At 49.2% G+C, this 26,711-nt stretch overlaps 1 protein-coding gene across 1 annotated transcript in view; it reads left to right on the top strand.

The window, feature by feature from the left end:
• Positions 1-26,711, top strand: part of CRAT (carnitine O-acetyltransferase) — a 36,559-nt gene that overhangs the window by 2,720 nt on the left and 7,128 nt on the right. Inside the window, exons 2-10 of the mRNA XM_066580539.1 lie at positions 10,394-10,654; positions 13,214-13,332; positions 16,224-16,277; positions 16,359-16,524; positions 17,992-18,166; positions 23,202-23,380; positions 23,459-23,559; positions 24,453-24,572; positions 25,422-25,544. Of these exons, the coding sequence (XP_066436636.1) occupies positions 10,394-10,654; positions 13,214-13,332; positions 16,224-16,277; positions 16,359-16,524; positions 17,992-18,166; positions 23,202-23,380; positions 23,459-23,559; positions 24,453-24,572; positions 25,422-25,544 (1,298 nt within the window). The remainder of the gene's footprint in view (positions 1-10,393; positions 10,655-13,213; positions 13,333-16,223; positions 16,278-16,358; positions 16,525-17,991; positions 18,167-23,201; positions 23,381-23,458; positions 23,560-24,452; positions 24,573-25,421; positions 25,545-26,711) is intronic.

Genomic DNA, 26,711 nt, shown 5'->3' on the forward strand with positions numbered 1-26,711 from the left:
CGCAGGAGATAAGTAGAGGCTTATTCCACTTGCCCCATTAAAAACACATGCATGCGGAGGTTGGATGGAATAGCTGTTGGCCGAACGAGCCGCCATCACTCTCTGCACCACTTATAGGTGGTGCTCTAGAGGTAGAATTGGGTGGCATCAGTCCTTAAGAAGAACCCGTCACCACTTCCGAGCTTGTCAGATCGCCTACGGATTGCCGATGTAGAGCTAGTTCCGGATCTTATCCGGTTACAGTTCCTACGGATATCGCACCTCGAGAAGGTGCCTTTTAAAACTTCTTGTGCCACCTGCAAATCTCAGTTGGCGGCCCCGTTTGGCGGCCCTGACCTTCTCTGCTGCTACTCGGAAACGCAGACAGTCATAGGGCGGCCCAAAATGTGTTCGAGAATGCTACTTCTATCGCACTGTAAACAGTGATCAGTATCTAGAGTTGTGTAATTGTAGCATCTGTTGTTGTGTATGTACACGCTCACTTGTAGCAACCAATAATATAAATAGTGTGCCTGCCCCTTTAAGGAAGTCTGTGGAACTGTTCCAGCGTATAATTCGCTGGTACTTTTTTCCTCGTTATAGTTTTGGTTATTTTTTGTAGTATTAGCTGGATTTAAAGGGGTAAGCCACATTTAATACATAGGGTTGGTCGTTCAGGGACTTTTAATGCTTTTTTTTTTTTTTAGGTAAAATGAACAAAATAAGCATTTTGCCTGTTTTTTTTTTAGATTTTATATTTTCTCTATGGTTTTTGCCGTGCAGGATAAATACTGTGTTCAATTTATTGTACAGGTTGTTATGGATACGATACCAAATATGTGGCGGTGTTTTTTGATTTTTTTTTTTAAATAATTTTTTATTATTATACAAACAGGAGAAGGTGCGCAAAAAAGGTTTCATTTTTTTTAAAAACACTTTTAATGTCATGTAAGGGACTTGAACCATAACAGTTTTGATAATGCATTGCAGTACTTCTGTACTGCAGTGCATGATCTCTCACAATAGCAGGTCCGGGTAACAGTCTATGGCATCTGGTTGCCATGGCAGCCCACTCGGCCCTCCGATTACCTCTGTGAATCCTTTAGATACCGCAATGTACATTGAACATAGCATGTAAGGGGTTAAGAGCGGGGATCGATGCTCTCATCAATCCTTGCTTTTGCAGCAGGAGTTCGTCCCACAGTCAGTTTTGAGCCGCACCATCCACAGGATGTAAGTTTATGTCATGCTGCATTAAATACCTCCCAGCCAGGACGTAAACTTACGGTCCTGTGGTGTTAAATGGTTAAAATGCCCCTTGAAGTTAATGGGTGCGTGAAAAAAAAAATTAAAAAATGGATCGCACACGAATGCAGTCCTTTTTTTTTTTTTTTTTTTTTTAAGCACCCATTGACTTTAATGGACAAGGTTATGTGAATAAGCCCAAACTTTGAAGAATGGCTGAAGGACTGAGGGGCGTGCGATGTCCTAGATGGTGACCCCCCGGCCGGCACATATGTTGGCGTATGTCACTGCTCCACTGGATTGCAGGGATGCCAGCAGTGTATTGTGTTACACTTGGGCCTCGTACCCTTGAGCTGTGGTTTTTAGCTCCTTATGGTCCCCGGCACGGACTGCGCGCAGGACCTGCTGTATATTTAGAGTAAGACAAGTGACTTTACACTGTGTCATTGCTTGTTGACGACCCACTTTCCTCCCAACAATCCCTTCCACTGCTGTTCACACTCCTTCCTGAGCTGGGGTTACAACACAGTTTGTCTTGGTTTCTGAATAGAATGCCAGGACTGCACTGTAGACTGACACACTGACAAAGTAGGAGGAAGGGGGGCTGGAATGTTATTCTGTATGATAATGAGGACTTGTAGGACACACAGGATCTGAGTCTGGTGACAACCTCTATAGTAGCTGAAATTAGTCTGTCCGTATGTTCTATATGCTGGATCTGGCCGGCACAGGCTTGCGGTTCTGTAATCGGTTATCACAGCTCGTCGCCCAGTTAGCTGCGGGTAATCTGGGTCTATAAAACAGGAAATCAAGGCCGTGAAACTGGGATAAAGTTTACACAACTCTTCACAACTCATAAGCTTGGCAGTGCTATGAACTGTACTATGGCCAACACCTCCGAACAACAACACCGCCACCAGTGTCCTGGTCAGGTGGCAGACAGGGGGCGCCAAGTGGAACACTAGAGCAGGCAAATGCGGAGTCCATGGGCTCTGCTGCAGATCTATTCAATGTGGTTTCTTATCCTTTTGATGTCTTATAAAGGCGGTTCTGACTGTTAATGGGGTTGTCCAGTTGTAAACTATTGATGGCCTATCCTCAGGATAGATCATCAATAGGCGATCGACAGGGGTCCACTGCAAGGGATCCCCACCAAACAGCTGTTCCCTAAACCAATGTGCTGGTTCACAGAGATGATTCCTGCAGGAAGCGGACAGCTCCGTTCTCACTGCAGTGGTAAGGTTTGATATTAAAAGCAAAGTTCCCAGTGAGGTGAATGAGAACTGTGCCTGCACTGCCAGACTAGGCCACTGCAGTGTGAACAGAGCTGTCTGCTTCCTGCAGCTATCGACTCTGTACATGAGCGCGCCAGTCCAGAGAACAGCTTGTCGGTGGGATCTTAGGTGACAGAACTGTACCAATCTACTATTGATGATGTATCCTGAGAATAGGCAATCAATACTTTACAACTGGACAACCTCTTGAGGACAACCACAATCCAAAGAATGTGGGACCCTGTCCTGTTTCTGGCCATACGTTTGTGGTCACTCTCCACAATGGTGACAAATCCCCAATGTGTTTATTTTAGTGGTGAGCCCCCAGTAATCTCACATCTATGGGATTCCCTGTCCATATGCCATAAATATTTATGATGGAAAGCCCCAGTCCTTTAATAATAATGCTCAGCCACACACACAAGGGGGTCATAGAAACGCCCCCACAACATTGTCACACTTCTGTGGCTGCCCAGTCGTCAAATTTATTGCCAATGAAACATGTATGGGGCCATCTGGGACGCCAACTTCCACAGCCTATGAGTTTACACGATCTAGAGGCTCAGTTACAGCAAATGTGGGGTGATATGCCACAGGATGCCATACGGAACCTGTATGCCTCCATGCCCGCCTGTATCACATTTTGTATCCAAGCTAGAAATGGTGCAACAGGGTACTGGAACCACCATGCTCGCCCGTATCACATCTTGTATCTAAGCTAGAGGCAGTACAACAGGGTACTAGAGCCTCCATGCCCACCTATATCACATCTTGTATCCAAGCTAGAGGCGGTACAATGGGGTACTAGAGCCTCCATGCCCGCCCCTTTTCACATCTTGTATCCAAGCTAGAGGCGGTACAACAGGGTACTAGAGCCTCCATGCCCGCCCCTTTTCACATCTTGTATCCAAGCTAGAGGCGGTACAACAGGGTACTAGAGCCTCCATGCCCACCTGTATCACATCTTGTATCCAAGCTAGAGGCAGTACAACAGGGTACTAGAGCCTCCATGCCTGCCTGTATCACATCTTGTATCCGAGCTAGAGGCAATACAACAGGGTACTAGAGCCTCCATGCCCACCTGTATCACATCTTGTATCCAAGCTAGAGGCAATACAACAGGGTACTAGAGCCTCCATGCCCTCCCGTATCACATCTTGTATCCAAGCTAGAGGCAGTACAACAGGGTACTAGAGCCTCCATGCTCCCTGTATCACATCTTGTATCCAAGCTAGAGGCAGTACAACAGGGTACTAGAGCCTCCATGCTCCCTGTATCACATCTTGTATCCAAGCTAGAGGCAATACAACAGGGCACTAGAGCCTCCATGCCCACCCGTATCACATCTTGTATCCAAGCTAGAGGCAGTACAACAGGGTACTAGAGCCTCCATGCCCTTCCATATCACATCTTGTATCCAAGCTAGAGGCGGCCCAAGGTCTTTGAGGGGAGGGATGTTACTGACAATGAGTGTAGTGTGGGAGCAGTAATAATAGGCTATGGGCGGACGAGGTTGGTTTTCCTAATAACATCATATTGGGAAGTTATTTAAGCAATTCCTTGTATATTCCGGTAGGTCTAACAATGAGCAGCATGTTACCATCGCCCGGGGCTAATGCCGTTTCCGTTTTTACAGTTGTAGAGGATTGAATGACATCATTATGGCAGCGCCGCCGCTTCTCTCGCCAAGCGTTGCAAAAGGAGTGAAGCAACCAGCTGATATAGTGCCAAGCGGAAGGCAGAGGAGAGCGTCGTCTCACATCCAACGTAAAGAGCCCCCCCAATATACAGTAGTACATTCATCCTCATGGTCCCTGACCAACACAGCTTACCATTTGTGACCACTTCAGTACTGCCCATAGACTAGAAATGTCCAGGCCGTCCTCAGCTATAGCTGCAGGGAATCTCCATAGAGCCTTCCCCTGGAGCATCTGAATGAAAGGGAAACTCTGAAATCCAGTAGGTGCTCCTTCATTACTGAGGCCTCTGTTTGAGCCAAGTTGCACACTAGCGCCACACGTGGGATATTTCTGAAAACTGCAGATGTAGGGTAATAAATATTGAGCTTTGTTTTTCTGAAATCTCCGACTCTGATTCAGAAGAAAACTACTTTAACCCTTTCCAATCCCATCTGACATCTGAAGACATTCTGATTGAAGGCTGTACAGCTCCGATATCGGAAGACGTCCGGCAGGGTATTCTTACTGTATATTACTGGCCGCTCTGTTGTCGGGGGCCTCTCCAGCATGTCCCATACCGCAGTACTGGCTCTAGCCAGCAGATGGCGCCATTGTATAATGGCAGAAAGAGTAAGCCCCCTAGGAATCCCCGAATCTAAAGTGGGATTGCGAAGGGTTAAAATTGAAAATGCGCAAAAACAAAATTGAAATGTTAAATTTCACCTCCACTTCACTTTAATTCCTGAGAAACGCTTAAAGAGTTAACAAACTTACTAAATGTGCTTTTGAATACTTTTAGGGGCGCAGATTTTATAATGGGGTGATTTATAGGGGGCTTCTAATACTCAGACCCCTTAAAGCCGCATCAACGCTGAACCGGTCTCTGAAATAATGGAGTTTGGGAACAATTGCTGCTTTATTTATACGCCTGGCAATGATCCCGACGTGATGTGGCGATACGGGAAATGTTATTAACCGTTGTGTGATGGGATTATCCGTATTACAAGCAGAAAATGGCAAACTTTTAAAAATGTTAATTTTTCTACATTTTGGAATTTGTTTTCTAAAAAAAACGCAAAATACACCGACCAAAATTTACCGCGGATGTAAAGTAAAACGCGTCACGAAAAAGCAATCGCAGAATCATTTGAGTCAGTATTCCAAAGGTATTACCGCGTGAAGTGAAACCTGTCCGATTTCGAAATTTGGGCTTGGTCACCGGGCGAACTAGCTTGGGGGGGGGGGGGGGGGCGAGGGGTTAAAGCAGATGCCACCCACTGAAATGTCGCATGAATCTACCCAGCGCTGAGCCTGGCCTTAGGGTCTGTTCACATGGGCAAGCTTAACGACATCTTTCGGACAAACCCTATTGCTGACCTGTCTTACCTCCTGGCCCGCTGTCATGCAGCAGAGCTGGATGTCGGGTTGGAGGCGCAGTAGAGGGGCTTCATTGCCCTTGAAATCAATGGGAGCTGAAGCCTCCCCTTACCCCTCCAGCACGGACGGCCGCGGACGTGTAACGGGAGGCAGCATTCCCATTGATTTCAGTAGACACCATTGATTTGCACGGATGAACGTTTTTTTCACTGACCAATCATTCGTGTTTTTTTGTTTGTTTTTTTTTTTTAAATACTAATTTCGTCCATATTAATAAAACCGAAATCACCCATTAAAGTCTATGGGATTGCGTAAAAACGCTACAAGTTGCACGCGTATTCAAATTTGTTTTTTGCGCATGTTGCCAGGAACCGTGGGAACAAAAAGGTGACACTAATTAGGCCTATGTGAGTTTTTTTTTTTTCTTTTGCACATGTGAATAGAGATGTAATATGGCCTAAAAAAAACTGCGCACGCATCACAAGCGCTTGCGGCACGCACATACATGCAGTGAGAACGGTTCGCTTTTCACAGACTGAAATTTGTAATTGCGTACACCCGTGTGACTGAGCCCTAAGAAGGGAATACGCCGCTACTAGGAATCTCAATTCAGCATGCCGCCGTATTCCTGCTAGCTGGCATTGGGGGCAGTTGGGATGCCATCATGGGCATCAGTTAGATTGTACTGTAATCGTTGGATTTGGCCGCCATTAATTTACGAGCGCCTAAGGGACACGGAGACGGGAAATGAGATGAAAGGGCACAGAAGACTCGGCGTATACGAGGCCTGAAGCCTGGGCTCCGCAGACGCAGTATGGTGTCCTGTAACTTACAGAAGGAAGAGCAGCTCCGGAGGACAACCTGCTGCTCTAACAAGTGAAGCGCTGTGCAGGTTGAGAGGATAGGGGCAATACATGAGGCCGTGGCGCCTTCTCCTTGGTAATGGCTGCTGTTTTGTTTCCTTAACAGAATAGACCAGTGTTATGTCTGTAAGGTTTACGGTCCGGCACGGTAATTAGTCTATCGGAGCATTAGGTGCAGCGATGGATGAGCGGCGCCGCTCGGATCAGGTATAGTACGCTTCTCACTTGTCCGCTCTCACTCCTCTCTAATCTTCTGCGCTCATCTGATTTGCTCCTGCTGGGATTAGAATAAGAAGAGTTTGCCTTGCTGATGGTTCACTCCCCTTGATGCCTCTTATCTCGTTATACCCACCCTGTAATGAGGGCGAATCCGGAGATCCCATCATATTAGTGACAGAAGCCCTTGTAGAAAGCACTAAGAACATAATCCCCATGCAGATAGCACTACAAGATTATTTGGCTGAGCTGCAATACCAGACATGGCCTATACATAGGGGTGGCACTGTTCCTGGTAAATAAAGACACACCCCCCCTCCCCCTACCCATTTTTTTTCTTCTTTCTCTAATCTTATCCGAACCCCTTTGCAATTGTAAAATTACTTGAATGGGCTTTTAAGGGAATCGCTCGCTTTAGTAGTGGGAGAGATCCAGTATTAACATATATACTGAATGGCCACTATATTAGAGACCCCATCTAGTAGTACGTTGGACTACTTTGGTCTTCAGAACCGCAGCAGTTCATCGTAGTATAGATCCCACCGGGTGATGAAATTGTTCTGCAGGGATATCGGCCCCTGCGGACAGCAAGCTTCCAGATTAGCTGGAGGTGCTGACATGTACGGACCAGCGGACAGGAAGGGGTCATCAATTCATGCTGCTTGCGTCAAATTCTGAGCTCCCATCGGCACGGTGCAACAGAAATCTGGATCCATCTAACAGGAGATTTTTTTCGGCTGCTCAGTGATACAGTTTTCGCGCTCTTCTGCCCCCCGGAGTCTCTCCTTTCTGTTTCTCCTAGCACATATTCACACTGACATTATTCTCGTGTGAGTTATGTGTTGCGAGACGCACGGCGATACAGTCCGCTATTTACAATGGGTGGATTTACGTCAGCGACTTTTCTCTGCTATGCTGCGAGATTAAAAAAATATTCCTATTGAGAAAAAAAAATGAAATTTATCACACGGGTGCAAAGATAGAAAATCGCGTTATCATCCATGTGATATCAGTCCAAGTTTCTCAGACCAATATTGCGCTTGTCCGTGTGAATACAGCCTCAGACACAAGGATTGGCCTCTGCTGTTATAGCCCATCCTTGCTAAGGAAGGACGAGTCGTACGTTCGGACACGTTAGTTGCCGCACCCGCGTTTTATTCGGCTACAGTTTCCTTGACTGCAGCGCCTGTTCATCAGAACGACTCTTGACATCCTCTTCGGACCCCTTTTGGTGATGAGTTTCCATCCACAGGATCCCTTTCGCTGGACATTTCTCCTTGATCTCTATATACTCTCCACACCGCTGCGCAAGAATCCCCCACATGGTTGGCCGTGAGTTCCTGGCCCCGCTAGTCTAATGCCGCTGATCAGGCCCCTTTGGAAATCGCTTTATATGGTGGCTTGGGAGCCATGGAAGCCCCTCTCTTCTGAAATATTAATTTGATCTTATACATCGCTACAGATCTCCGATATGTCATTGGGTAGCCGTTCCTCCGCAGAAGTCCATGGTGCAGTCATATAGCCCTAAAACAAAACTTTTGGTCACCTGACTCCTTCTGCCATCCTCCCCATTTATCTCTCGCTTCCCTCTGCATAGCCGATGGCCGGAGCACTCAGCAATATTACAGGCCTGTCACCTGCAGCGCTCCGCATTACTCGTCGTTTGAGGTACTGCAGTGTATTCAAGCACATTCTTTGTACTATGTTGGAATGCAGTGTAAACATCTCACCTGCCGTTCCCTGCGAGTAAACACTACTTAGGGCCGTTTCCCCTCGGCGACTACTGTGTAAAAACTCGTTAGAGGAAGCAAAACTTCCCAATCCTAGTCCAGTGTAAACACACACGACAATCGAGCGACGGATGGCGACTCGCTGTTTGGTTGTTAGAGAATAGAAGGAGAACGTGACGGCATACAGGGGGCAGAGGAGGGAACATGTTTATCCCTCCATAGACCAAATAAGAGCAATGTACATGCAAATGTCTCATATAAGGAGTGGTACAAATTAACATCGGTCATGTAAGCCCCTCCCACAGTAACAAGCCTGTACACACACGTCCTTACTGAGGCGCCTTCATCTCGGTGTGCTCACCCGTCATGGCGCCATCCGGATGGTTGAGCATCAATGAAATTCAACTGCGCAGAAACCAATCACAAAGCCACGTCCTTACGGGGTTCAGCCAGCCATGTGTATTAGGTGACCGTTCCTTAGGGCGGCTTCAGACGAGCGTGTATGCGCCCGCAATGCGCAGAAATACAGCCTATTGTTTTGTCTGGCGGCAGCGCAGAAAGTACAGTAAAATGCTCAGATATCCGTACGACAGCACGACCTTCACTGCGCAAATATTTGTACCATGGCGTGCGTTTTTGTGCTAACGCTCGTCTGATGCGGCCCTTAAATATACCGCCATTGATTGGACTGAGCCTGGCACTGCTACATCAGTCTTCAAAGGTGCCGGGACGAAATCGGCCATGTTGTATTTCCCAGGCCAGAAAGTACGTGTTTCCTTGTGTGGCCGCCGCTCCGCCTCAGTAGGGATTGGCGGGGTAATGTTGGGATTGACGTTCAGGGTGCCCACGTTGCCTGGTAGCGCTGCACGGATGGCAGTGTGCGTATGGCATAGCTTGGCGTGGAAGCCAACGATTAGCATTCATCTCTGTCAGCCGACTCAGAACGCGCGACGTAGGACTGACTACGCCAGGAGCCGATAATCCATTAACCCAATGTTTGCTGACGCTTGTTTCTTCTCATAAGGCACTAAACCAAAAAGTCTGAAATGAAATGAACACTTCAGCACTTTATAACACGAGGAAATTTATTAACATGGGAACAGATATGAACGTCGTTACTCGCAGGAGTCAGCCAGATGTTGTGTAACTGCAGATAACTGCCGGCCAAATGATCTTTAAACCAGCTGCTGCCAACGCTGACTCCCTGCCTATATCAGTAGGGTGTAGTTACGCGGGCGAGGTTTGTCTCTTCACATACGATTTCTGTGCATTGCAAGAAATCGCATTCAAGTGATTTGGATTGAACTGCAATACCGGGCACGGCCTTGGAACAGGAGTGGTGCTGTTTCTGGAGGGGGAAAAAAACTTTTATCCAAGAAGTTTTTATACCTGTTCATAGAATAGGTGATAAATGTGATCAGTGGGGTCTTGCCATTCAGAACCCTAACCGATCCAGAGAAAGGGGGTCCTGTGTCGTCCCTGCCCCCATAGCGAGGAGGAGATTGAATGGCGCAGGAGTCGCACATCGGTGTGGGGCCACTTCATTCTTCTTCAATGGGGGTTGACCACAAGCGCTCGCTCTTTCAAGCAGTCCCATTGAAGATGAATGGAACGGCACCACACATACTCAACCGCCGCTCCATTCAATCTCCTCCTCGCTGCGGGAGTTGCAGTGCAGAGAAGTGGTGGACAGAGGACCCCCATACTCGGGATCAGTAGGGGTCTCAATACTCTCCTCCCACTGCGCACTGCTCGCCACTGTTTGGTGTTCTATTTACATGCGCTGCCGCGCCCAGGTTGGTTGTTTACCCTCCTGACTACTGCAGCCAATGGAAGGCCTGACGTCATCAGTGACATCCCGTAAACCTGCCCGGGAATTCTACATTTTGAATCCCGCGTGACAAATTTTACGGGACGCCACCAGGTATTCGGGCGGAGTGACGTCGTCCTTTTAAATCCCTGTCTACAGACAGTTACATATGTTTCGGGTTGCACTTCTAAACTTTTCTATTATTTGTGTACTTTTCTAGGCCAGGCCGGCTCGCTTGGTAAAGCCTGTGTCGTTGGTGAAGCTGCCAGGTAGGTACTTGGCGCACCAAGAAGGGTTACCTGCTCTACCCGTCCCTGCGTTACAGCAGACACTGGACAAGTATCTTCTGGCCTTGAAGCCCCTGGTGCCTGAGGAAGAATGGACCCACACCAGCAAATTGGTGGACGACTTCCGGACATCTGGAGTGGGCGAGCGGCTGCAGAAGGGGCTTGAGAGGAGAGCAAAGAAAACTGAAAACTGGGTACGGGCACGTGGACACTGTCACTGTATATCATATGTATGAGTCATCCCAGAAAGACCCTAACTAGAGGTGAGCGAGTAGTGCCTTAGCCGAGTATCTCCCCGCTCGTCTCTAAAGATTCGGGGGCCGGCGGGGAGCGGTGGGGGAGAGCGGGAGGAACGGAGGGGAGATCTCTCTCTCCTTTTCTTTCCCCCACTTCCCGCCGCAACTCACCTGTCACCCGCGCCGGCCCCCGAATCCTTAGAGACGAGCGGGGAGACACTTGGCTAAGGCACTACTCGCTGGAGTAATGTGCCTTAGTGAGTATACTCGCTCATCTCTGACCCTAACCCATTCTCTATCTCCAACCTGCTAAACACATGACCATATCAAAATCACAGGCGGTCTGATGCCATGGGCTCTCTGTACGAAGGAAAATGTCTTCAGATGGACTCTGCAGCAAATATTTCCTTATATAGATAGCCGGGCACTTCAAGACATCGATACATCTTAAAGGGGTATTCAGTGATCTTAGGTTATCCTCTATCCACTGCATAGGGCATAACTAGCTGATCACTGGTGATCTGACGGCTGAGACTGCCACCGATCACCAGGGTAGGGTCCCATGTTCTGCAAGAGACTGGCAAAATAAATGGAGCAGCCTCCCGCATGCTCGGCCATCCCTCCATTTTTTTCACTGCGAGCACCAGAGATTGCCGAGCGCTTGAACTTGAAAGTTTTCAGCACTTCCATTGAAATCAATAGAGCCGTGGCTGAACATACGTGCTGCTGCTCCTTTCAGTTTTCCAGTCTCTCAGAGGACACAGGACCCCAGTTCTGGCAATCCGTGGGGGTCTCAGCGATTCACTTCTGATCAGCTAGTTGTTGCCTAGTCTGCGGATAAAGGATAACTTAAAGGGGCATTCCGGCATTTTGCACTTTTTTCTATTGATGACTGGCAGGGATCTGCTGATCGAGATCGCAGCTGATTCTCCATGCTGCTGTCACTAGTGTCAGCGCAGGAAGCGGCAGCCTTTGTTAGTATTGCAGGTGCAGCTCCCGTTGAATTCAATGGGAGCTGCGCTTGCCATTCCAACCCAAACCGATGTATTATGCCCCTTGGCGCTGACTGCAGTGGCACAGGAATCGGCTAATCATCGGGGGTTATGAGCTAAAGACTCCTGCCAATATCTATTGATGACCTGTCTGTGTAAAAGATCCTGGAATACCCCTTTAAGGTCACCAGAATACCCCTTTAAGAGCTTAGATAATGAGGTTTTGAGGGATTGGGGTCAGCCTGAACCCAGGCCAAAGTTGATCTTCTTTTGACTGGAGATATACTTCAAGGAGTACATCCAACTTTAGCCATCTTCTTAAAAGGAACCTGTCACTGCCTATAAGCTCTGTAAACTAAGTCATGGCGCTCATAGGCCTGAGGAGTTCGGGGATGCAGTTTTTATACTCTTCCCTACTCGCCGTTTTCGCACTGTCAAAATGTTGTGGTTTTTTGGCACCTTCTACCAGAGTATCAGTAAATAGAGAAAAGTGAGTTGTGAATGAGGTCTTTAAGCAACTCTCCATTCCTGGACAAACCAAGATGGCCGCCCTCTTACCTCATGAACACTGTGCATTGGTGCTGTATCGGTAGTCTAGGGGTCCCTTCACATGAGGCGACTGTTGGGTGCTACAGCGACTAACAGTCATCCCAGCGATAATCGTTCCGGTGCTTTCACACAGGATCAGGGATCGCTCAGGGAATGGAGGTGGAGCGCGCCGGAGATCGCTCCAGCCAACCGCCACCATTCACAGTGAGCAGGCCGTTGTTCCTAGATGAATGTCTGCCTGTTCACACGATCCGATCGTCGCCCGATTCTTATGTCTGCCAAAACTGAATGACGAACACATTATCGCTCATCATTCAGTCGCTGACCGCGTTTACGTTGACCGATTATGGATCTTACTGGATCGCGGGAATCTGAACGGTTATCGTGCGGTATAGGAGCAGCTGAGGGTCCTTTTTTTTAGACGCGCCGATTATTGTTTGAAAGGGCGAGTGACGTCACCGCTAACTCATTCCCCGTCTAAACGCGGCATTAGACACTACACGCTGCTCTCCTTAGCCGGGGCTGCTCACATGAGCCATATCATTGGCCAATCACATCAGTGTCTAGTGTCTCAGACTACCAATGCTTCACTTTTGCACAGTGTGCCTCAGGTACCCAGAGAAGCGGCGCCGCCATCTTGGTTTCTCCAGTAATGGAGGGTTACTTTTATATATCCAGTTTTATATAAATTCAGCAGCTTTGTCACATTCTTTTAATTTCACTTCCTCATCACTTTCAAGTTATCTGCTTCCTGTCAGTGAATGGAGGTTTACATCTAGTGGCTCAAATCCTGAGAGATTTGTCAGTTGTAGCAGAGAAGTAATCGGTCTGTGTGGATTTTCAGTCTCTTGGTGTAAACAACAATCCTCCCATTCACTGACAGCAAGCTGAGGGATTAAAAAAAAAAAAGATGATGAGGAATTTGTTAATTCCGTTCCCGATGAGATCTGACGTGCTGTTTTTTGCTTCTCCGCAGCTCTCCGACTGGTGGCTGCAGACAGCTTATCTAGAATACCGGCTACCGGTGGTGGTCCACTCCAGCCCCGGGGTGGTCTTACCGAAGCAAGACTTTGAAGACAGACAGGGGCAGCTGAGGTAAGTTGTTCTGTTACCCGTACAGTAGCCTGCGCCACTCCTGTGAGCTGAACTATGTCCAGGGTGACCTTTCCCACACTTACTCTGCTGCTATTTCCACCCGGCTCAATGCCATCTACCAAATGCCGGTTATTCCAGACCCTCCCACGTGTACGGATGATGGCAGAGCTACAACTGCTGACTCTGACCGATAACGTAGACCCCTCCTCAGCAGTGCGGGGGGGTTGTAACATTACACAGCCATAGCGGACTCGCTGATCATTCAGTATTACAGCACGCAGGCTGATATACACTTAATGACCCCGTTATTACAGCCCCCGGCCCTCTCACAATTGGGGCTTCCCTGTATGGAAACTATCAGAGTGCAGCGTCAAGTGCCAAGTTTTCCGAGGATCAGTTTCAGTGTGGATCCACATTAGATGGGAAAATCCAGCGATCTGAGCGACTCCCAACAAGGTCATCAGTGCTAGACTAGCCGGGGCGAGAATTTCACTTGTGGGGTTTTCTTATGCAGCAGTATGAAGAGTATACAGAGAACGGGAGGAGGGCCCGCACGCGCAGAGATCCGGCAGGCCGGCGCAGGAGGGCCCGCACGCGCAGAGATCCGGCAGGCCGGCGCAGGAAAGCCCGCACGCGCAGAGATCCGGCAGGCCGGCGCAGGAGGTGCCGCACGCGCAGAGATCCGGCAGGCCGGCGCAGGAGGTGCCGCACGCGCAGAGATCCGGCAGGCCGGCGCAGGAGGTGCCGCACGCGCAGAGATCCGGCAGGCCGGCGCAGGAGGTGCCGCACGCGCAGAGATCCGGCAGGCCGGCGCAGGAGGTGCCGCACGCGCAGAGATCCGGCAGGCCGGCGCAGGAGGTGCCGCACGCGCAGAGATCCGGCAGGCCGGCGCAGGAGGGCCCGCACGCGCAGAGATCCGGCAGGCCGGCGCAGGAGGGCCCGCACGCGCAGAGATCCGGCAGGCCGGCGCAGGAGGGCCCGCACGCGCAGAGATCCGGCAGGCCGGCGCAGGAGGGCCCGCACGCGCAGAGATCCGGCAGGCCGGCGCAGGAGGGCCCGCACGCGCAGAGATCCGGCAGGTCGGCGCAGGAGGGCCCGCACGCGCAGAGATCCGGCAGGTCGGCGCAGGAGAGCCCGCACGCGCAGAGATCCGGCAGGTCGGCGCAGAGATCCGGCAGGTCGGCGCAGGAGAGCCCGCACGCGCAGAGATCCGGCAGGCCGGCGCAGGAGGGCCCGCACGCGCAGAGATCCGGCAGGTCGGCGCAGGAGAGCCCGCACGCGCAGAGATCCGGCAGGTCGGCGCAGGAGAGCCCGCACGCGCAGAGATCCCGCAGGTCGGCGCAGGAGAGCCCGCACGCGCAGAGATCCCGCAGGTCGGCGCAGGAGAGCCCGCACGCGCAGAGATCCCGCAGGTCGGCGCAGGAGAGCCCGCACGCGCAGAGATCCCGCAGGTCGGCGCAGGAGAGCCCGCACGCGCAGAGATCCCGCAGGTCGGCGCAGAGATCCGGCAGGTCGGCGCAGAGATCCGGCAGGTCGGCGCAGGAGAGCCCGCACGCGCAGAGATCCGGCAGGTCGGCGCAGGAAAGCCCGCACGCGCAGAGATCCGGCAGGCCGGCGCAGGAGGGCCCGCACGCGCAGAGATCCCGCAGGTCGGCGCAGGAGAGCCCGCACGCGCAGAGATCCCGCAGGTCGGCGCAGGAGAGCCCGCACGCGCAGAGATCCCGCAGGTCGGCGCAGGAGAGCCCGCACGCGCAGAGATCCCGCAGGTCGGCGCAGGAGAGCCCGCACGCGCAGAGATCCCGCAGGTCGGCGCAGGAGAGGCCGCACGCGCAGAGATCCCGCAGGTCGGCGCAGGAGAGGCCGCACGCGCAGAGATCCCGCAGGTCGGCGCAGGAGAGGCCGCACGCGCAGAGATCCCGCAGGTCGGCGCAGGAGAGCCCGCACGCGCAGAGATCCGGCAGGTCGGCGCAGAGATCCGGCAGGTCGGCGCAGAGATCCGGCAGGTCGGCGCAGAGATCCGGCAGGTCGGCGCAGAGATCCGGCAGGTCGGCGCAGGAGAGCCCGCACGCGCAGAGATCCGGCAGGTCGGCGCAGGAGGGCCCGCACGCGCAGACATGGGAGCAGAAAACCCCACCCAGATGCCTCTGTTACACCACAACACTGGACACAGCGCCTCACCTGGGCTCCTGAGGTTACTAACTGGACCTTAGAGGACTGGCAATATATAGCGTGGTCCATGGCAATGCCAATTGTTTCATGCTAATGGTAAGGTTTGTGTGTGGAGCAGACCTCATGAAGCCATACTTGTGTGGGGTGTTCTTATGGGCATGGCATGGGTTGAGTTAGCCTTAACATGCTATTGACCAATGCCCGCTACGTTTCACTGCTTGGTGACCATTTGCAGTCCTTCATGGACTTCATGTACCTCACAATGATGGGATATTCCAGCAGGATAACGCTCAGTACAATCGGGCCCAAGTTGTCCAGAAATGGTCAAGACATGTTCTGGAGAGTTCCTACGAATGGTGCGGCCGGCATGTTCATCTGACCTGAGCCCAACTGAGCATTTATGGCTTATCATGGAAAGGTCCATCCACACCCGGCTCCTGCACCTATGAATTTCATGGAGCTGGGGGGGGCGGGGGGGGGGGGGGGGGGTAGGCAAGTGCTGCTGGCAAATGCCACGTAGATTTGTTGCCCTTCTCCAGGCTAGAGAATAGATATGGGGTCCTACACGATATTAGTTCCTGCCCCGTGACTTTTGATATGTCAGTGTAAGGTCTGCCCCTATGGCAGGGGCAATTTACCTGCGCTGTTCCCGGTATCTCATCACCATTGCTTGCCATAATATTCTTGTTTGGTCTTACTATTAATTCTGCTTCTTCTTTTAGATTTGCTGCGAAGCTGATTGAGGGCGTTCTGGACTTTAAAGCCATGATAGACAAGTGAGTAATGGACTGCATCCTCAGAACCTCTCATTGGGCTGTTTCTAGGCCTGATGTATTCTGTCCTCTTATTGATTACAGTGAGACCCTCCCTGTGGAATATCTTGGTGGTAAACCTCTATGTATGAATCAGTACTACCAGATTCTATCATCCTGTCGAGTTCCTGGCCCGAAGCGTGACTCTGTGGTCAACTACAGTCAAGTGAAGAAGCCCCCCACTCATATAACTGTGGTGCATAACTTCCAGGTAAGACCTAATCTGTTTGGATGTCCATGGACTGGATATAGCACTGCCCTGTTCTCATCCACAGTCTCCCAAGATCAACCATGAGTATGGCCTCATGTCCATAGGGTTAAAATCCGCAGCGTTTTTCCTGCACGCGGATCCGCGCCCCATAGGGATGCATTGGACACCCGCAGGTAGTTAAATACCTGCGGATGTCATTTTTCCCTTCAGGCGCGGATCCTGCGTGCAGGAAAAAAAATGGACATGCTCCATTTTAGTGCGGGTCTCCCACGGGGACGGCTCCCATAGGCTTCTATTGAAGCCTATGGAAGCCGTCCGGATCCGCGGAACACCCGGACCATAATTAAACTCACCTGTCCTGGACGCTGCAGGTCTTCCTTCCGTCGCGGCCGGATCTTCTCTCTTCGGCCCGGCGGATGTGCCGGCGTGCCGAGCACATCAGCCGGGCCGAAGAAAGAAGATCCGGCCGCGACGGAGGGGAGAAATGCAGCGTCCAGGACAGGTGAGTTTATTCTTATTTTCAGGCCTCATGTCCACGGGAAAGAAGGGACCCGCTGCGGATTCTGCATGGAGAATCCGCAGCGGGCCTGATTTTCCCTGTGGACATGAGGCCTATGACAAATTCTAAGGCCCGATGTCCACAAGAGGATTTGATTTGCGGAACCCACACGGAAATTCCGCAATTCAAAGTGCCCATAGGGAAGTATTGGCATCCGCAACTGGATTTAAGCATGTGGATTTGATTTGCGGATCGTTTGGTGTGGAAAACAAATCGCAGCATACTCCACTTCAGTGCGGATTCCGTGTGGACAATCTCAATAGAAATCAGTGGGTGCCGACGATCCACAGTGCGTCCACAAACACAATTGCGGTAGCACTGTGGATGTGAAGGTTAAAATCAATTTGCGATGTGGGAAAAGGCTGGGAGGTGGGGTTACGGATTTTTTTTTCCACGCGGATGATCTGCGATCTCCTGCAAACGTTTTCTGAAGGTCTCCCGCTGCGAAAATCCGCATGCAGAATCCGATCCGCCTGTGGACATGAGGCCTAATGGCTCTTTTACCCGGACGATTAGATTCTTGCTGGGTTGTGAGAATCCGAACAATAATCATTCAGTGTAAGTGCTGCCAGCACCTGAATGACGAATGAGAATTCGTGCGCTCATCATTGAGTTTGTGTAAGCATAAAAATCAAACTATGGTCGGCCTTTGTAAATAGTCATTCATCTATGAACAACTGCCTGTTAACTGTGAATGGAGACTGGCGGATTGAACCAATCTCCAGGCCGCTCCACCTCCATTCACTGAGTGATCATCGCTTCTGTGTGACAGCCCAGGAGCAATGATCGCTGGGACAACAGTCAGGTGCTTAAGCTTAAAAGACTATAAACCTCTGCTTTGCCGTTGTGCAATTCCCATATATGTGCTGCATTTTGATCTGGTCTTTCTGTCCTTCTTATTTCTTCAGTTCTTTGAACTGGACGTGTACAACAGCGATGGAAGCCCCCTCACCACCGATCAGCTTTTTCATCAGCTGGAAAAGATCTGGGGGACCTCCCTGCAGACGAACAAGGAGCCCATCGGCATCTTGACTTCCAATCACAGGAACAGTTGGGCCAAGGCCTACAACAACCTCATCAAAGGTGAGTTACAGACGTTGTCTAATAACTTTCAGGTTAATACTCCTAAAGGCCCGTTTACATGCAACGATTATCGCTCAAAATTCGTTCAAGCGAATTTGTGCAACAATCGTGACGTGTAAACGCAAAGCCATCGTGCACTATTCGCTCATTTATAGTTTATCGCCATTCTTCAGCTGCATAAAAATGGTCGTTAGTTCGCTCTCCGCTTCATTTAAATGGCATTTGTTTAATCTTTGAAAGACTGAACAACTTGAGGGAAGGTGTTTGTCTGCCTTACCTAAACAATGACTACTTGTTTACTCATGCCAGCAGAAGACAGTGGTTTTCTTCATACTAATTAAAACCCTGCCAGACAGAGATTCCTCGTATAAACACACACCCACTTGAGCAAACAACATATACAGGGTTTACTTTAGCTGATGAGGGAAATGGAGAGGATTTCAAACGATTATAATTATCTGTACATTTAAATGCTGCCCATCTCTATGCAAAAAAGATGTTAATTCGTTCAAATACTAATCGTTGTGTGTAAATGAGGCTTTAGGGTGCGTTTACACGTAGCTGATTTGCTGCAGATTTTCCACAGCTCGAAACAATTTAGCAAATCGAAGTGTCAAAATCCACACATTATTTGTGCAGCTCCACAGCAGATTTCACCCCTTCAATTCACATCAAATGGTGTGGATTTTTTGAAGATTTTTGTAGCTGCGGACAATCTGCATCAGCGATATGTGAAGGCATCCTAAAGGCCTTTCTGCAAAGGGCCACTGATCGGGCACATGCACGCTCGTTTACCCGCTCATCAACCCATGTGAATATGCCTACAGTCAAGCTGTAATGGGATGAACGATCGTAGTTAATGATTGATCGTCCCCATACTAGCACTTCTCTGCAGCATGTAAATGGCAGTAGCCAGTGCTGACCAATATGCTATACTGGCGATCAGCGAGACCCTTCACTCTGCCCTCTAAGTGACTGCTGTTCACAACCCACACGAATACGGGGATGCTCTGCTTTGGAAACCTTTGGTCAGAAACTGTTCTATACCGTTTAAATTGGACCGTTTGTAATACGGCATACGCTGTATAAGAGTGTTTCTACATTGGAGGACGACATCACTGCTAGAACACATGCCAGAATGCCCTGTGGTGCCTGGCACGGTGGGCATAGGTACAGTGCTGAAGCTTTTGCATTGTACATAGAGAACTGTCTACACTTTAAAGCTGGGTTCACAGGGGACGGAATTGCTGTGGAATTTCCATGCGGCAAATCCGCCCGCGGCTCCTAATCCCGGGATTAGCCAGCCACGTGGACGAGACTTTGCAAAACTCTTGTCCACACGGGGCGGCCAATCCGTCGTGGCAAAGCCAGGCTGAATCACTGATGCACCGCGGAATTGACAGACGCAGCATGTCAATTCTTTTTTTTTTTTTCCTTTTTTTCGTTCCCGCCTCACTCTTCTCTATGGGGAGAGAAAGCCGCAACGGAATGCCAGCAGCCCGATTGCTCCAAAACCCGCAGCAAAATGCCGTGGGATTTGAAGCTGCGGCTCTCCCGCAGAAATCTCACAGTTTTTCAGTGCGGCCAAGCCACGAGAGTTCTGTGGGATTTCCATCCTGTGGGAACCCAGCCTAACCCTTTCATGACCAAGGGTCATTGAGGCTCCTGTGTCCAGGTCACATTCTGTAGTTCTGGTATTCCGACTTTCAAAAAGTCCTTTTCTTCTGTTGATGCAGTTGTGTGAAAGCTTGTTTTTTGCTGGGTGGCCTGTAGTTTTTAGTGCTACCATTTTGGGGTTTATACAAAGTTTTTTGTTTTTTTTTAATTCAGTTTTTTTTCTTCTTGGAAATGGGGCGATTAAAAAAAAACAAACCACAACTCTGGCATTGTATGTTTGCTTCTGACGGTGTTCACTATGTGGGATGAATAGTGTGATATTTAATAAGCTGGACGTTTACAGATGTAGCAATGCCAATTCTTACATTTTTTTTCCATAGGGGACTTGAACTTGCAATCGTTTGATCACTTATACCAGTGATTCACAACCGGGGTGCTGTGGTTTCCCAGGCTGGGAATCGCTCAGCTGACATTGGTGGGCGGTGCCTGGCAAAGCCATTTGGGGTCGGGGTGGAAGTGCTGCTCCAACCCATATAGTGGCCGGCGTTTGTAATTACAGGCGCAGCTCTTATCGAAACCAATGTATTCAAATGCAATTACGAGCATCAGTCACTACACTGGGGTCAGAGCAGAGCTTCTGCTCCGACTCTGGCATATCCCAGCAGGCGCTGCCTGGAAAACCCATTAGGCTGGGTTCACATGGGGACGATTTGCCATGGAATTTCCACAGAACTTAGAGTAGCAGCAAAATGGAGGAGTATTGAAAATGATAGGACATAATAGGACGAAATACGCCGTGAAAATACACAAATGTGAATGAACCCGTTGAAATCAATGGCCTTCATTCACAGAAATTACATGTGCAAAAAAAAAGTGTGAATGTGCAGTACAGCTGGTCAGGGGATGTGGAAGAGGCCAGCAGCGCTGCGCTCACTGGTGATGACCGGAAAATCGAAGGTTAAATCATAAGTTGTGATAAGCCACACCCCATGATCACACTCCTTTTTTGATAGGGGTGCCCCGCAGTAAATGTTGTTTTTTCCAGGAGTGCCCTAAAGCTGATAAGATTGGGAAACGCCGACTTATACTGTATAATGCAATACTATGGTATTGCATTATACTGTACTACAGGCTGCTTATTTAAAACGTGGCAAAAGCTCATTTTAAGAGGCAAACAATCACAATGGCCCCGGGCTGCCATGACACCCTGACAGCAACCCTGTGATCTTATCATGGCAGGGCTGTGTGGGACATTTAATGGCCGTGATTTCAGTTACCTCCTTGGTTGTTGCAGGCAGATGTCGGCCGTCAAAGATTGCCGGTACCTGCTGTATATAGATCAGGATCCCCTCCCGAACCCACTGCCCACACAGCAAATACTGTAGTATTCTACATGTGTTCTAACTTCACAAGCCTGTCAGCACCGCAAGGCACAGGGGCATGGAGCAGATCACTGACCCCTGTGTAGTGGCTGGCGCTTGTGACTGCAGGCACACCTCCCATTGATTTTATTGAGAGTTGCGCCGGCCACTAGACAGTGGTTGATGCAGCAGCTTGCACTCTGTACCCCTGTGTGTTGTGCCGCTGACAATGGGCTCCTGATCAGCCAAGATCCCGTCTTTCGAACCCCTGCTAATCAGCTTTTGATGACCTATCTTGAGGAAAAGTCTTAGTATTTCCCTGGAAAACCCCTTTAAGCCTTGCCTCAGGCTTAATACACTATAATGCAATACTGAAGTAGTGTAGTATATTGTATAAGTGGTCAAAAATCACAAGTTCAAGCCCTCAATGGGGACTAAAAAAAAAGTTAATAGTTTTTTAAAACTATGAAAAAAAAATATTAAAAGGTTAAACCTTTTTCCCAGTAGTTGCATTAAAAAATTCATATTGCCGAGTTCATAAAAGTCCAGTCTATTAAAACTTTGCATTATTAATCCCACATGGTGGACGGCAGTGGGGGGAAAAAAATCTGCAATGCCAGAATTGCCAGTTTTTTTTTTTCTTTGACCACCTAGGATCTAAGAAACTTTCCCACAGAACAAAGATGTGTCGTCTTCGCTGCACGGTGAATGCTGTAAAACCCACTCATCTCCCCCCCCCCTCCCCCCTCACACACACACACATAAAAAAAAGTTCCATTGTACCCCACTTAGAAGTTTATAAAAGTTTTCCAATACATTTTATGGGTTGTTAAATGGTACCAATGAAATAGAACTCATTCTGCAAAAAAGCAGGCCCACAACTTATTTTTTGAAAGTGAGGATGGAAAAATGAAAAAAAGAGGGGCTGCAGCAGCAAAGGGTCAAAGACACACATTCAGCCAAAAATGAAAAGTTTTCTATTCTTAAATCTCCCATTCTGCCATCAGTTTCTGTGACAGGAAGTGGCTGTCTGATGGCTATCATGGTTAGACGCATGAAAGGGGTTTCCGGGTTTTCTATGAACTTTTTAGAAATAGAACTGACTCTTAAAATAATAGAAGCAGTGGTACTTACCTGTCCTCTACCCCAGCAATCCAGCGCTGCAGCCCCGCCATCCTCTGCTGCCAATTGGGGGGGGGGCTACGGCGGTCAGGCACTGTTCTTCTGGAGTATCCACTCAGATGCCCGGAGAACAATGTGACTGCTGCGGGCTCTGATTGGTTGGTTGCAGGAGTCTAATGGTAGTCAGAAGACCGGGTGCAGCGGTGTGTCTCTGGGTCTTCGGACGGGTACGTACCGCTGTTTTTACTATTTTAACAGAAGTTGTTAGGGCTTTTTTTTTTTTTTTGAAGTCAGGATGTGGATAGCAGCAGTTCATTGGAGATTCGACTTCCAGTACTCCCACTAATCAGTCAACTGCAGGGGCTGTGGTGTTCTAGTAAGTCCTGCATTCCCTATATTATTTACCAGTCACAGCTCCATACGTTTGGTAGTGCCTGTGCCTGGTATTGCAATGGCTAACAAAAATACATGATGTAATAGCGAGCTTGCATTTTTGTTAGCCATTAAAAGGTATCATATCTACAAGATTACGTGGTTTCTTTTGCTGGGAACAATCACATTTTGCTCTACTGGCTAACGCAGTGCCAAACCTTTGTTTTCATGGTATTGCAATTTGATCCCATTCACTCAAATAGATCTGAGATGCAGTACCAGCCGTAGCCACTACTAAAAGTTTGATGGCGCTTGCTGGTGCTCTACGGCCCCTTCAGCCAGTAGATCGGATGGAGTACTGCGAATCGGACCCACACCGATCTGATATTTATGATCTACCCTAAGGATAAGCCATCAACATCAAAGTGTGAAAAAGTTATTTAAGTCATTGTCCTCCACCTTGCAGGTCTCCACAGCCATCCCAGTATTATAAGTGGCCCATGGCCTTGTTACAGGTTAGTAGCTAGACGTTATGCCACTGATGCCTTCACTTCTATAACTAGATAAAACCAACAAGGAGTCGGTGCGTTCCATCCAGAAGAGCATCTTCACTGTGTGCCTAGATGGCCCGATGCCCAAGGTGTCTGATGAACACTACAAGAGCCGCGTGGCTGCTCAGATGCTACACGGTGGAGGCAGCCGCCTGAACAGTGGCAACAGGTGGTTCGACAAAACCCTTCAGGTAGGAGAGACCGTTCTCTAGGGATATCCTCTGAGCAGATTTGTAGCTTATTGAGCATCTCCTGTAATGTGTTCTCAGTTCATCGTAGCGGAGGATGGGTCATGTGGGCTGATATATGAACACGCCCCGGCAGAAGGACCCCCCATTGTGGCCTTGCTCGATCACGTTGTTGAATACACGTAAGTTTATCATTGACGGAATTAAGCAACCCTCCAGTCCCAGACAAACAAAGATGGCTGCGTCACTTCTCTGACTACCTGATTGCGCACTGTGCGTTGGTCGTCTAAGACACTGCATGCTGCTCTGATTGGCCAGCACTGCTCACATGAGCAGCATGTAGTGTCTTTAGACTACCAGTGTACACTGTGCATCAGATGAAGTGGTGCAGCCATCTTTGTTTGTCTGAGAGAGGAGATTTGCTTTAAATATATCCGCTTTTTTAAAGGGGGTTTTCCGTGGATATACTGTTGATGACCCATCCTCAGGATAGGTCATCAATAGCTGATCGGCTGGGGTCCGCCGTTTGGGACCCTGACCGATCAGCTGCGCGGGCGCATGTTGTCAGCAATACAATAACAGAGGTCGGAAGCTTGTAAGTACGGGCATGGCTCTCGTTGAAATCAATGGGAGACATGCCTGTACTTACAAACGCCGTCCACTACATGGGAGGTCGTCGTGGAGGCTTCCGCTCTGACCTCTATTATTGCGTTGCTGACAACCTGCACCCTTGGCTGATGGGTCAGGGTCCCAAGCGGCGGATCCCGGTCAATAAACTATTGATGACCTATCATAAAGATAGGTCATCAATAATATTTCTACGGAAAACCTCTTTAACAGGTTGGGTCCACAATAGTGATTGGTTGGGTTCCATCGCTTGTGATCAGCTGATTGAAGTGACAGCAGCGCTCAGGTGAGCACCACTGTCCCTTCAGTCCATACCAGGTATAGCACCGTTCATTGTGTAGCGGCTCTGCCCGGTGCCACATTTCCATCCCATTCATTTGAAAGGGGTGGCGCTGCTCTTAGTCCACGTTTTTGATTAATCTGCTTATTTTTAATATCTTTTCTGCAGGAAGAAGCCTGATCTGGTGAGGTCGCCGATGATTTCTCTGCCAATGCCCAATAAACTTCGCTTCAACATCACTCCAGAAATCAAGAATGACATTGAGAAAGCCAAGCAAAACCTCAACATGTGAGCTGACACTATGGATGCAAGCTTATTGCTGATCTTTCATTTACGGATATTGTCCGTTAATTAGCAGGGATGAAACAGTTAATGGAACAGTTAAAGGGGTTTTCCAGGCAGAAACAGTTGATCACCTCTCCTCAGGAATAGGTCATCAATAGTTAATCGCCAGGGACCTGCTGCATCAAATCCTCAGTGATCATCTGATCGCCCAGCTCTCAGTGCAGAGGGCCAGACATGCGCCAAATAAGACCGAATCGGAAATGGCTTAGCCGGCTTCACTCTCATTAAAATCAATGATTGCTGAAGCATCTATTACACTTCCAGCACTTTCGCTTCCTACAACCGGAGTTTAATAGCTGCTTCAGCTCCCATTGATTGCAATGGGACTGAAGCCAGCTAGACTACTTCCTTCTCCTATGACTCACGTGCAGCCCACCGCAATGACAGCCGGGCTGCGCGATCTGGGGATCTCATGCAATTAACTATTTTTGCCCAAAAAGGCCTAATTCACACAGGTAAGTTCTAGATCCGATTTTTGTGTCTGAGTTTGTAACTGAGTAAACTCGGAAAAACGCAGACCCAATACAATCAGTGGGCTATCAGGCAATCAACTTTTTTTTTCTTTATTTAACGGATCAATGGTTCATGGGGGAAAAAAACTTGCTATATGTCCTATTCTAGCGTGTATCACAGACCGTGGACATCACATGTGGGGTGTCCGTGTGCTGTCTGATGTCTCGGGTGTAACTCGCACACTGCTGTCTGAATGCGGCCTAAACGGCTGACTTGGGACTCAGACCATCAGTGTTCGTCCTGCTGCTTCTCTCCTCATTTTCTCTGTTTTCCCCCCAGAATGGTTCACGATCTGGATGTGAAAGTGTTTGTTTTTGACGTCTTTGGGAAAAATTTTCCGAAGTCAGAAAAGCTGAGCCCAGATGCCTTCATCCAAGTGGCGCTCCAGCTGGCCTATTTTCGGTAAGAAGGGTTTCGTGCCTGTGTGTACCAATACGCCACCCTGGTGGTATTGATTCATTTGTGAATCCCCTGCTCAGTAGGGCAGGCCACAACCTAATATTGCTTTCTTTGGTTTGTGGATCCATATTTAAGTGTCTGGAGAAGATACAGAGCGGTCTCCAACCTTTCGCACTTTAGCTCTTAAGGCATGCTGAGACTTGTAGCCTTGTAACTGCTGGAGGGTCACAGATTGGGAGACCACTATTAAAGAGGAAGAAATTTAGACAAGAACTACTGCAGGAGTTTGTCCTGGACTCTCTCTGTAGTAGACGACCATTATGGGGATTCACAAATACAACTTGGGCATTTGATTGGCAGAATTTCACCAATGAATATTATTTTAAAGGGGTTGTTCAGCTGTGAACTATTACTAGTCTGTCCTCAGGATCAGTCATTAATAGTAGATTGGTGAGGGCCCAGTGCCAGGGACTAAGCTGATTTCTGCAGGAAGCAGACGGCTCTGTTCCCACTGCAGTGGCCAGGCTTGGTCATGGGATTTGTATGGAACAGACCTGGAACCTGAGCCCGCTCCGTACATTCTGAGTGTCGGCCATTGTTGACAGCTGACACCTCTTTAGAACAACCGCAAGCAGCATTCACGCTGACTGTGGCTGTTAACCCTCTAAATCACACGTGTCAAATACAAGGCCCACTGGCTCATTTTATGTGGCCCGCAAACCTATGGCACGTATGCCGACGGCTGCTCACGACTGTAGTGATTAGCAGACGGAGTGCCGCAGCTCCCTGCCGGCAATCACGCAGCGACGCTGATCCCGGTGCACACTCTGACGTCAGTGTGCACCCGGGATTCTCCTTCCCTGAGTCCTCCCCTCCTTGGTTCCACATGAGAGGACAAAGGAGGGAGCATTCAGGGCGCACACACTGCTGTCAGTGTGCACCGGGGATTAGCGCTGAGCAGAGGAAGAGCGGCGCTGACTGCAAGGGGAAGGTAAGTATATGGGTTGGGGGGCTATTATTACTGTGGGGTTAATATTACTGAGGGGGTTAATATTATTGCTGCAGAGGTTATTAATACTGAGGGGGTTACCACTGTATTATTATTTTGTGGTTAATACTGAAGGGGTTAATACTGAGGAATTAATATTACTGAGGGGGTTAATATTACTA

The sequence above is a fragment of the Eleutherodactylus coqui genome, chromosome 10, assembly GCF_035609145.1.
Source record: "Eleutherodactylus coqui strain aEleCoq1 chromosome 10, aEleCoq1.hap1, whole genome shotgun sequence".
In the NCBI taxonomy this organism is placed as follows: domain Eukaryota; kingdom Metazoa; phylum Chordata; class Amphibia; order Anura; family Eleutherodactylidae; genus Eleutherodactylus; species Eleutherodactylus coqui.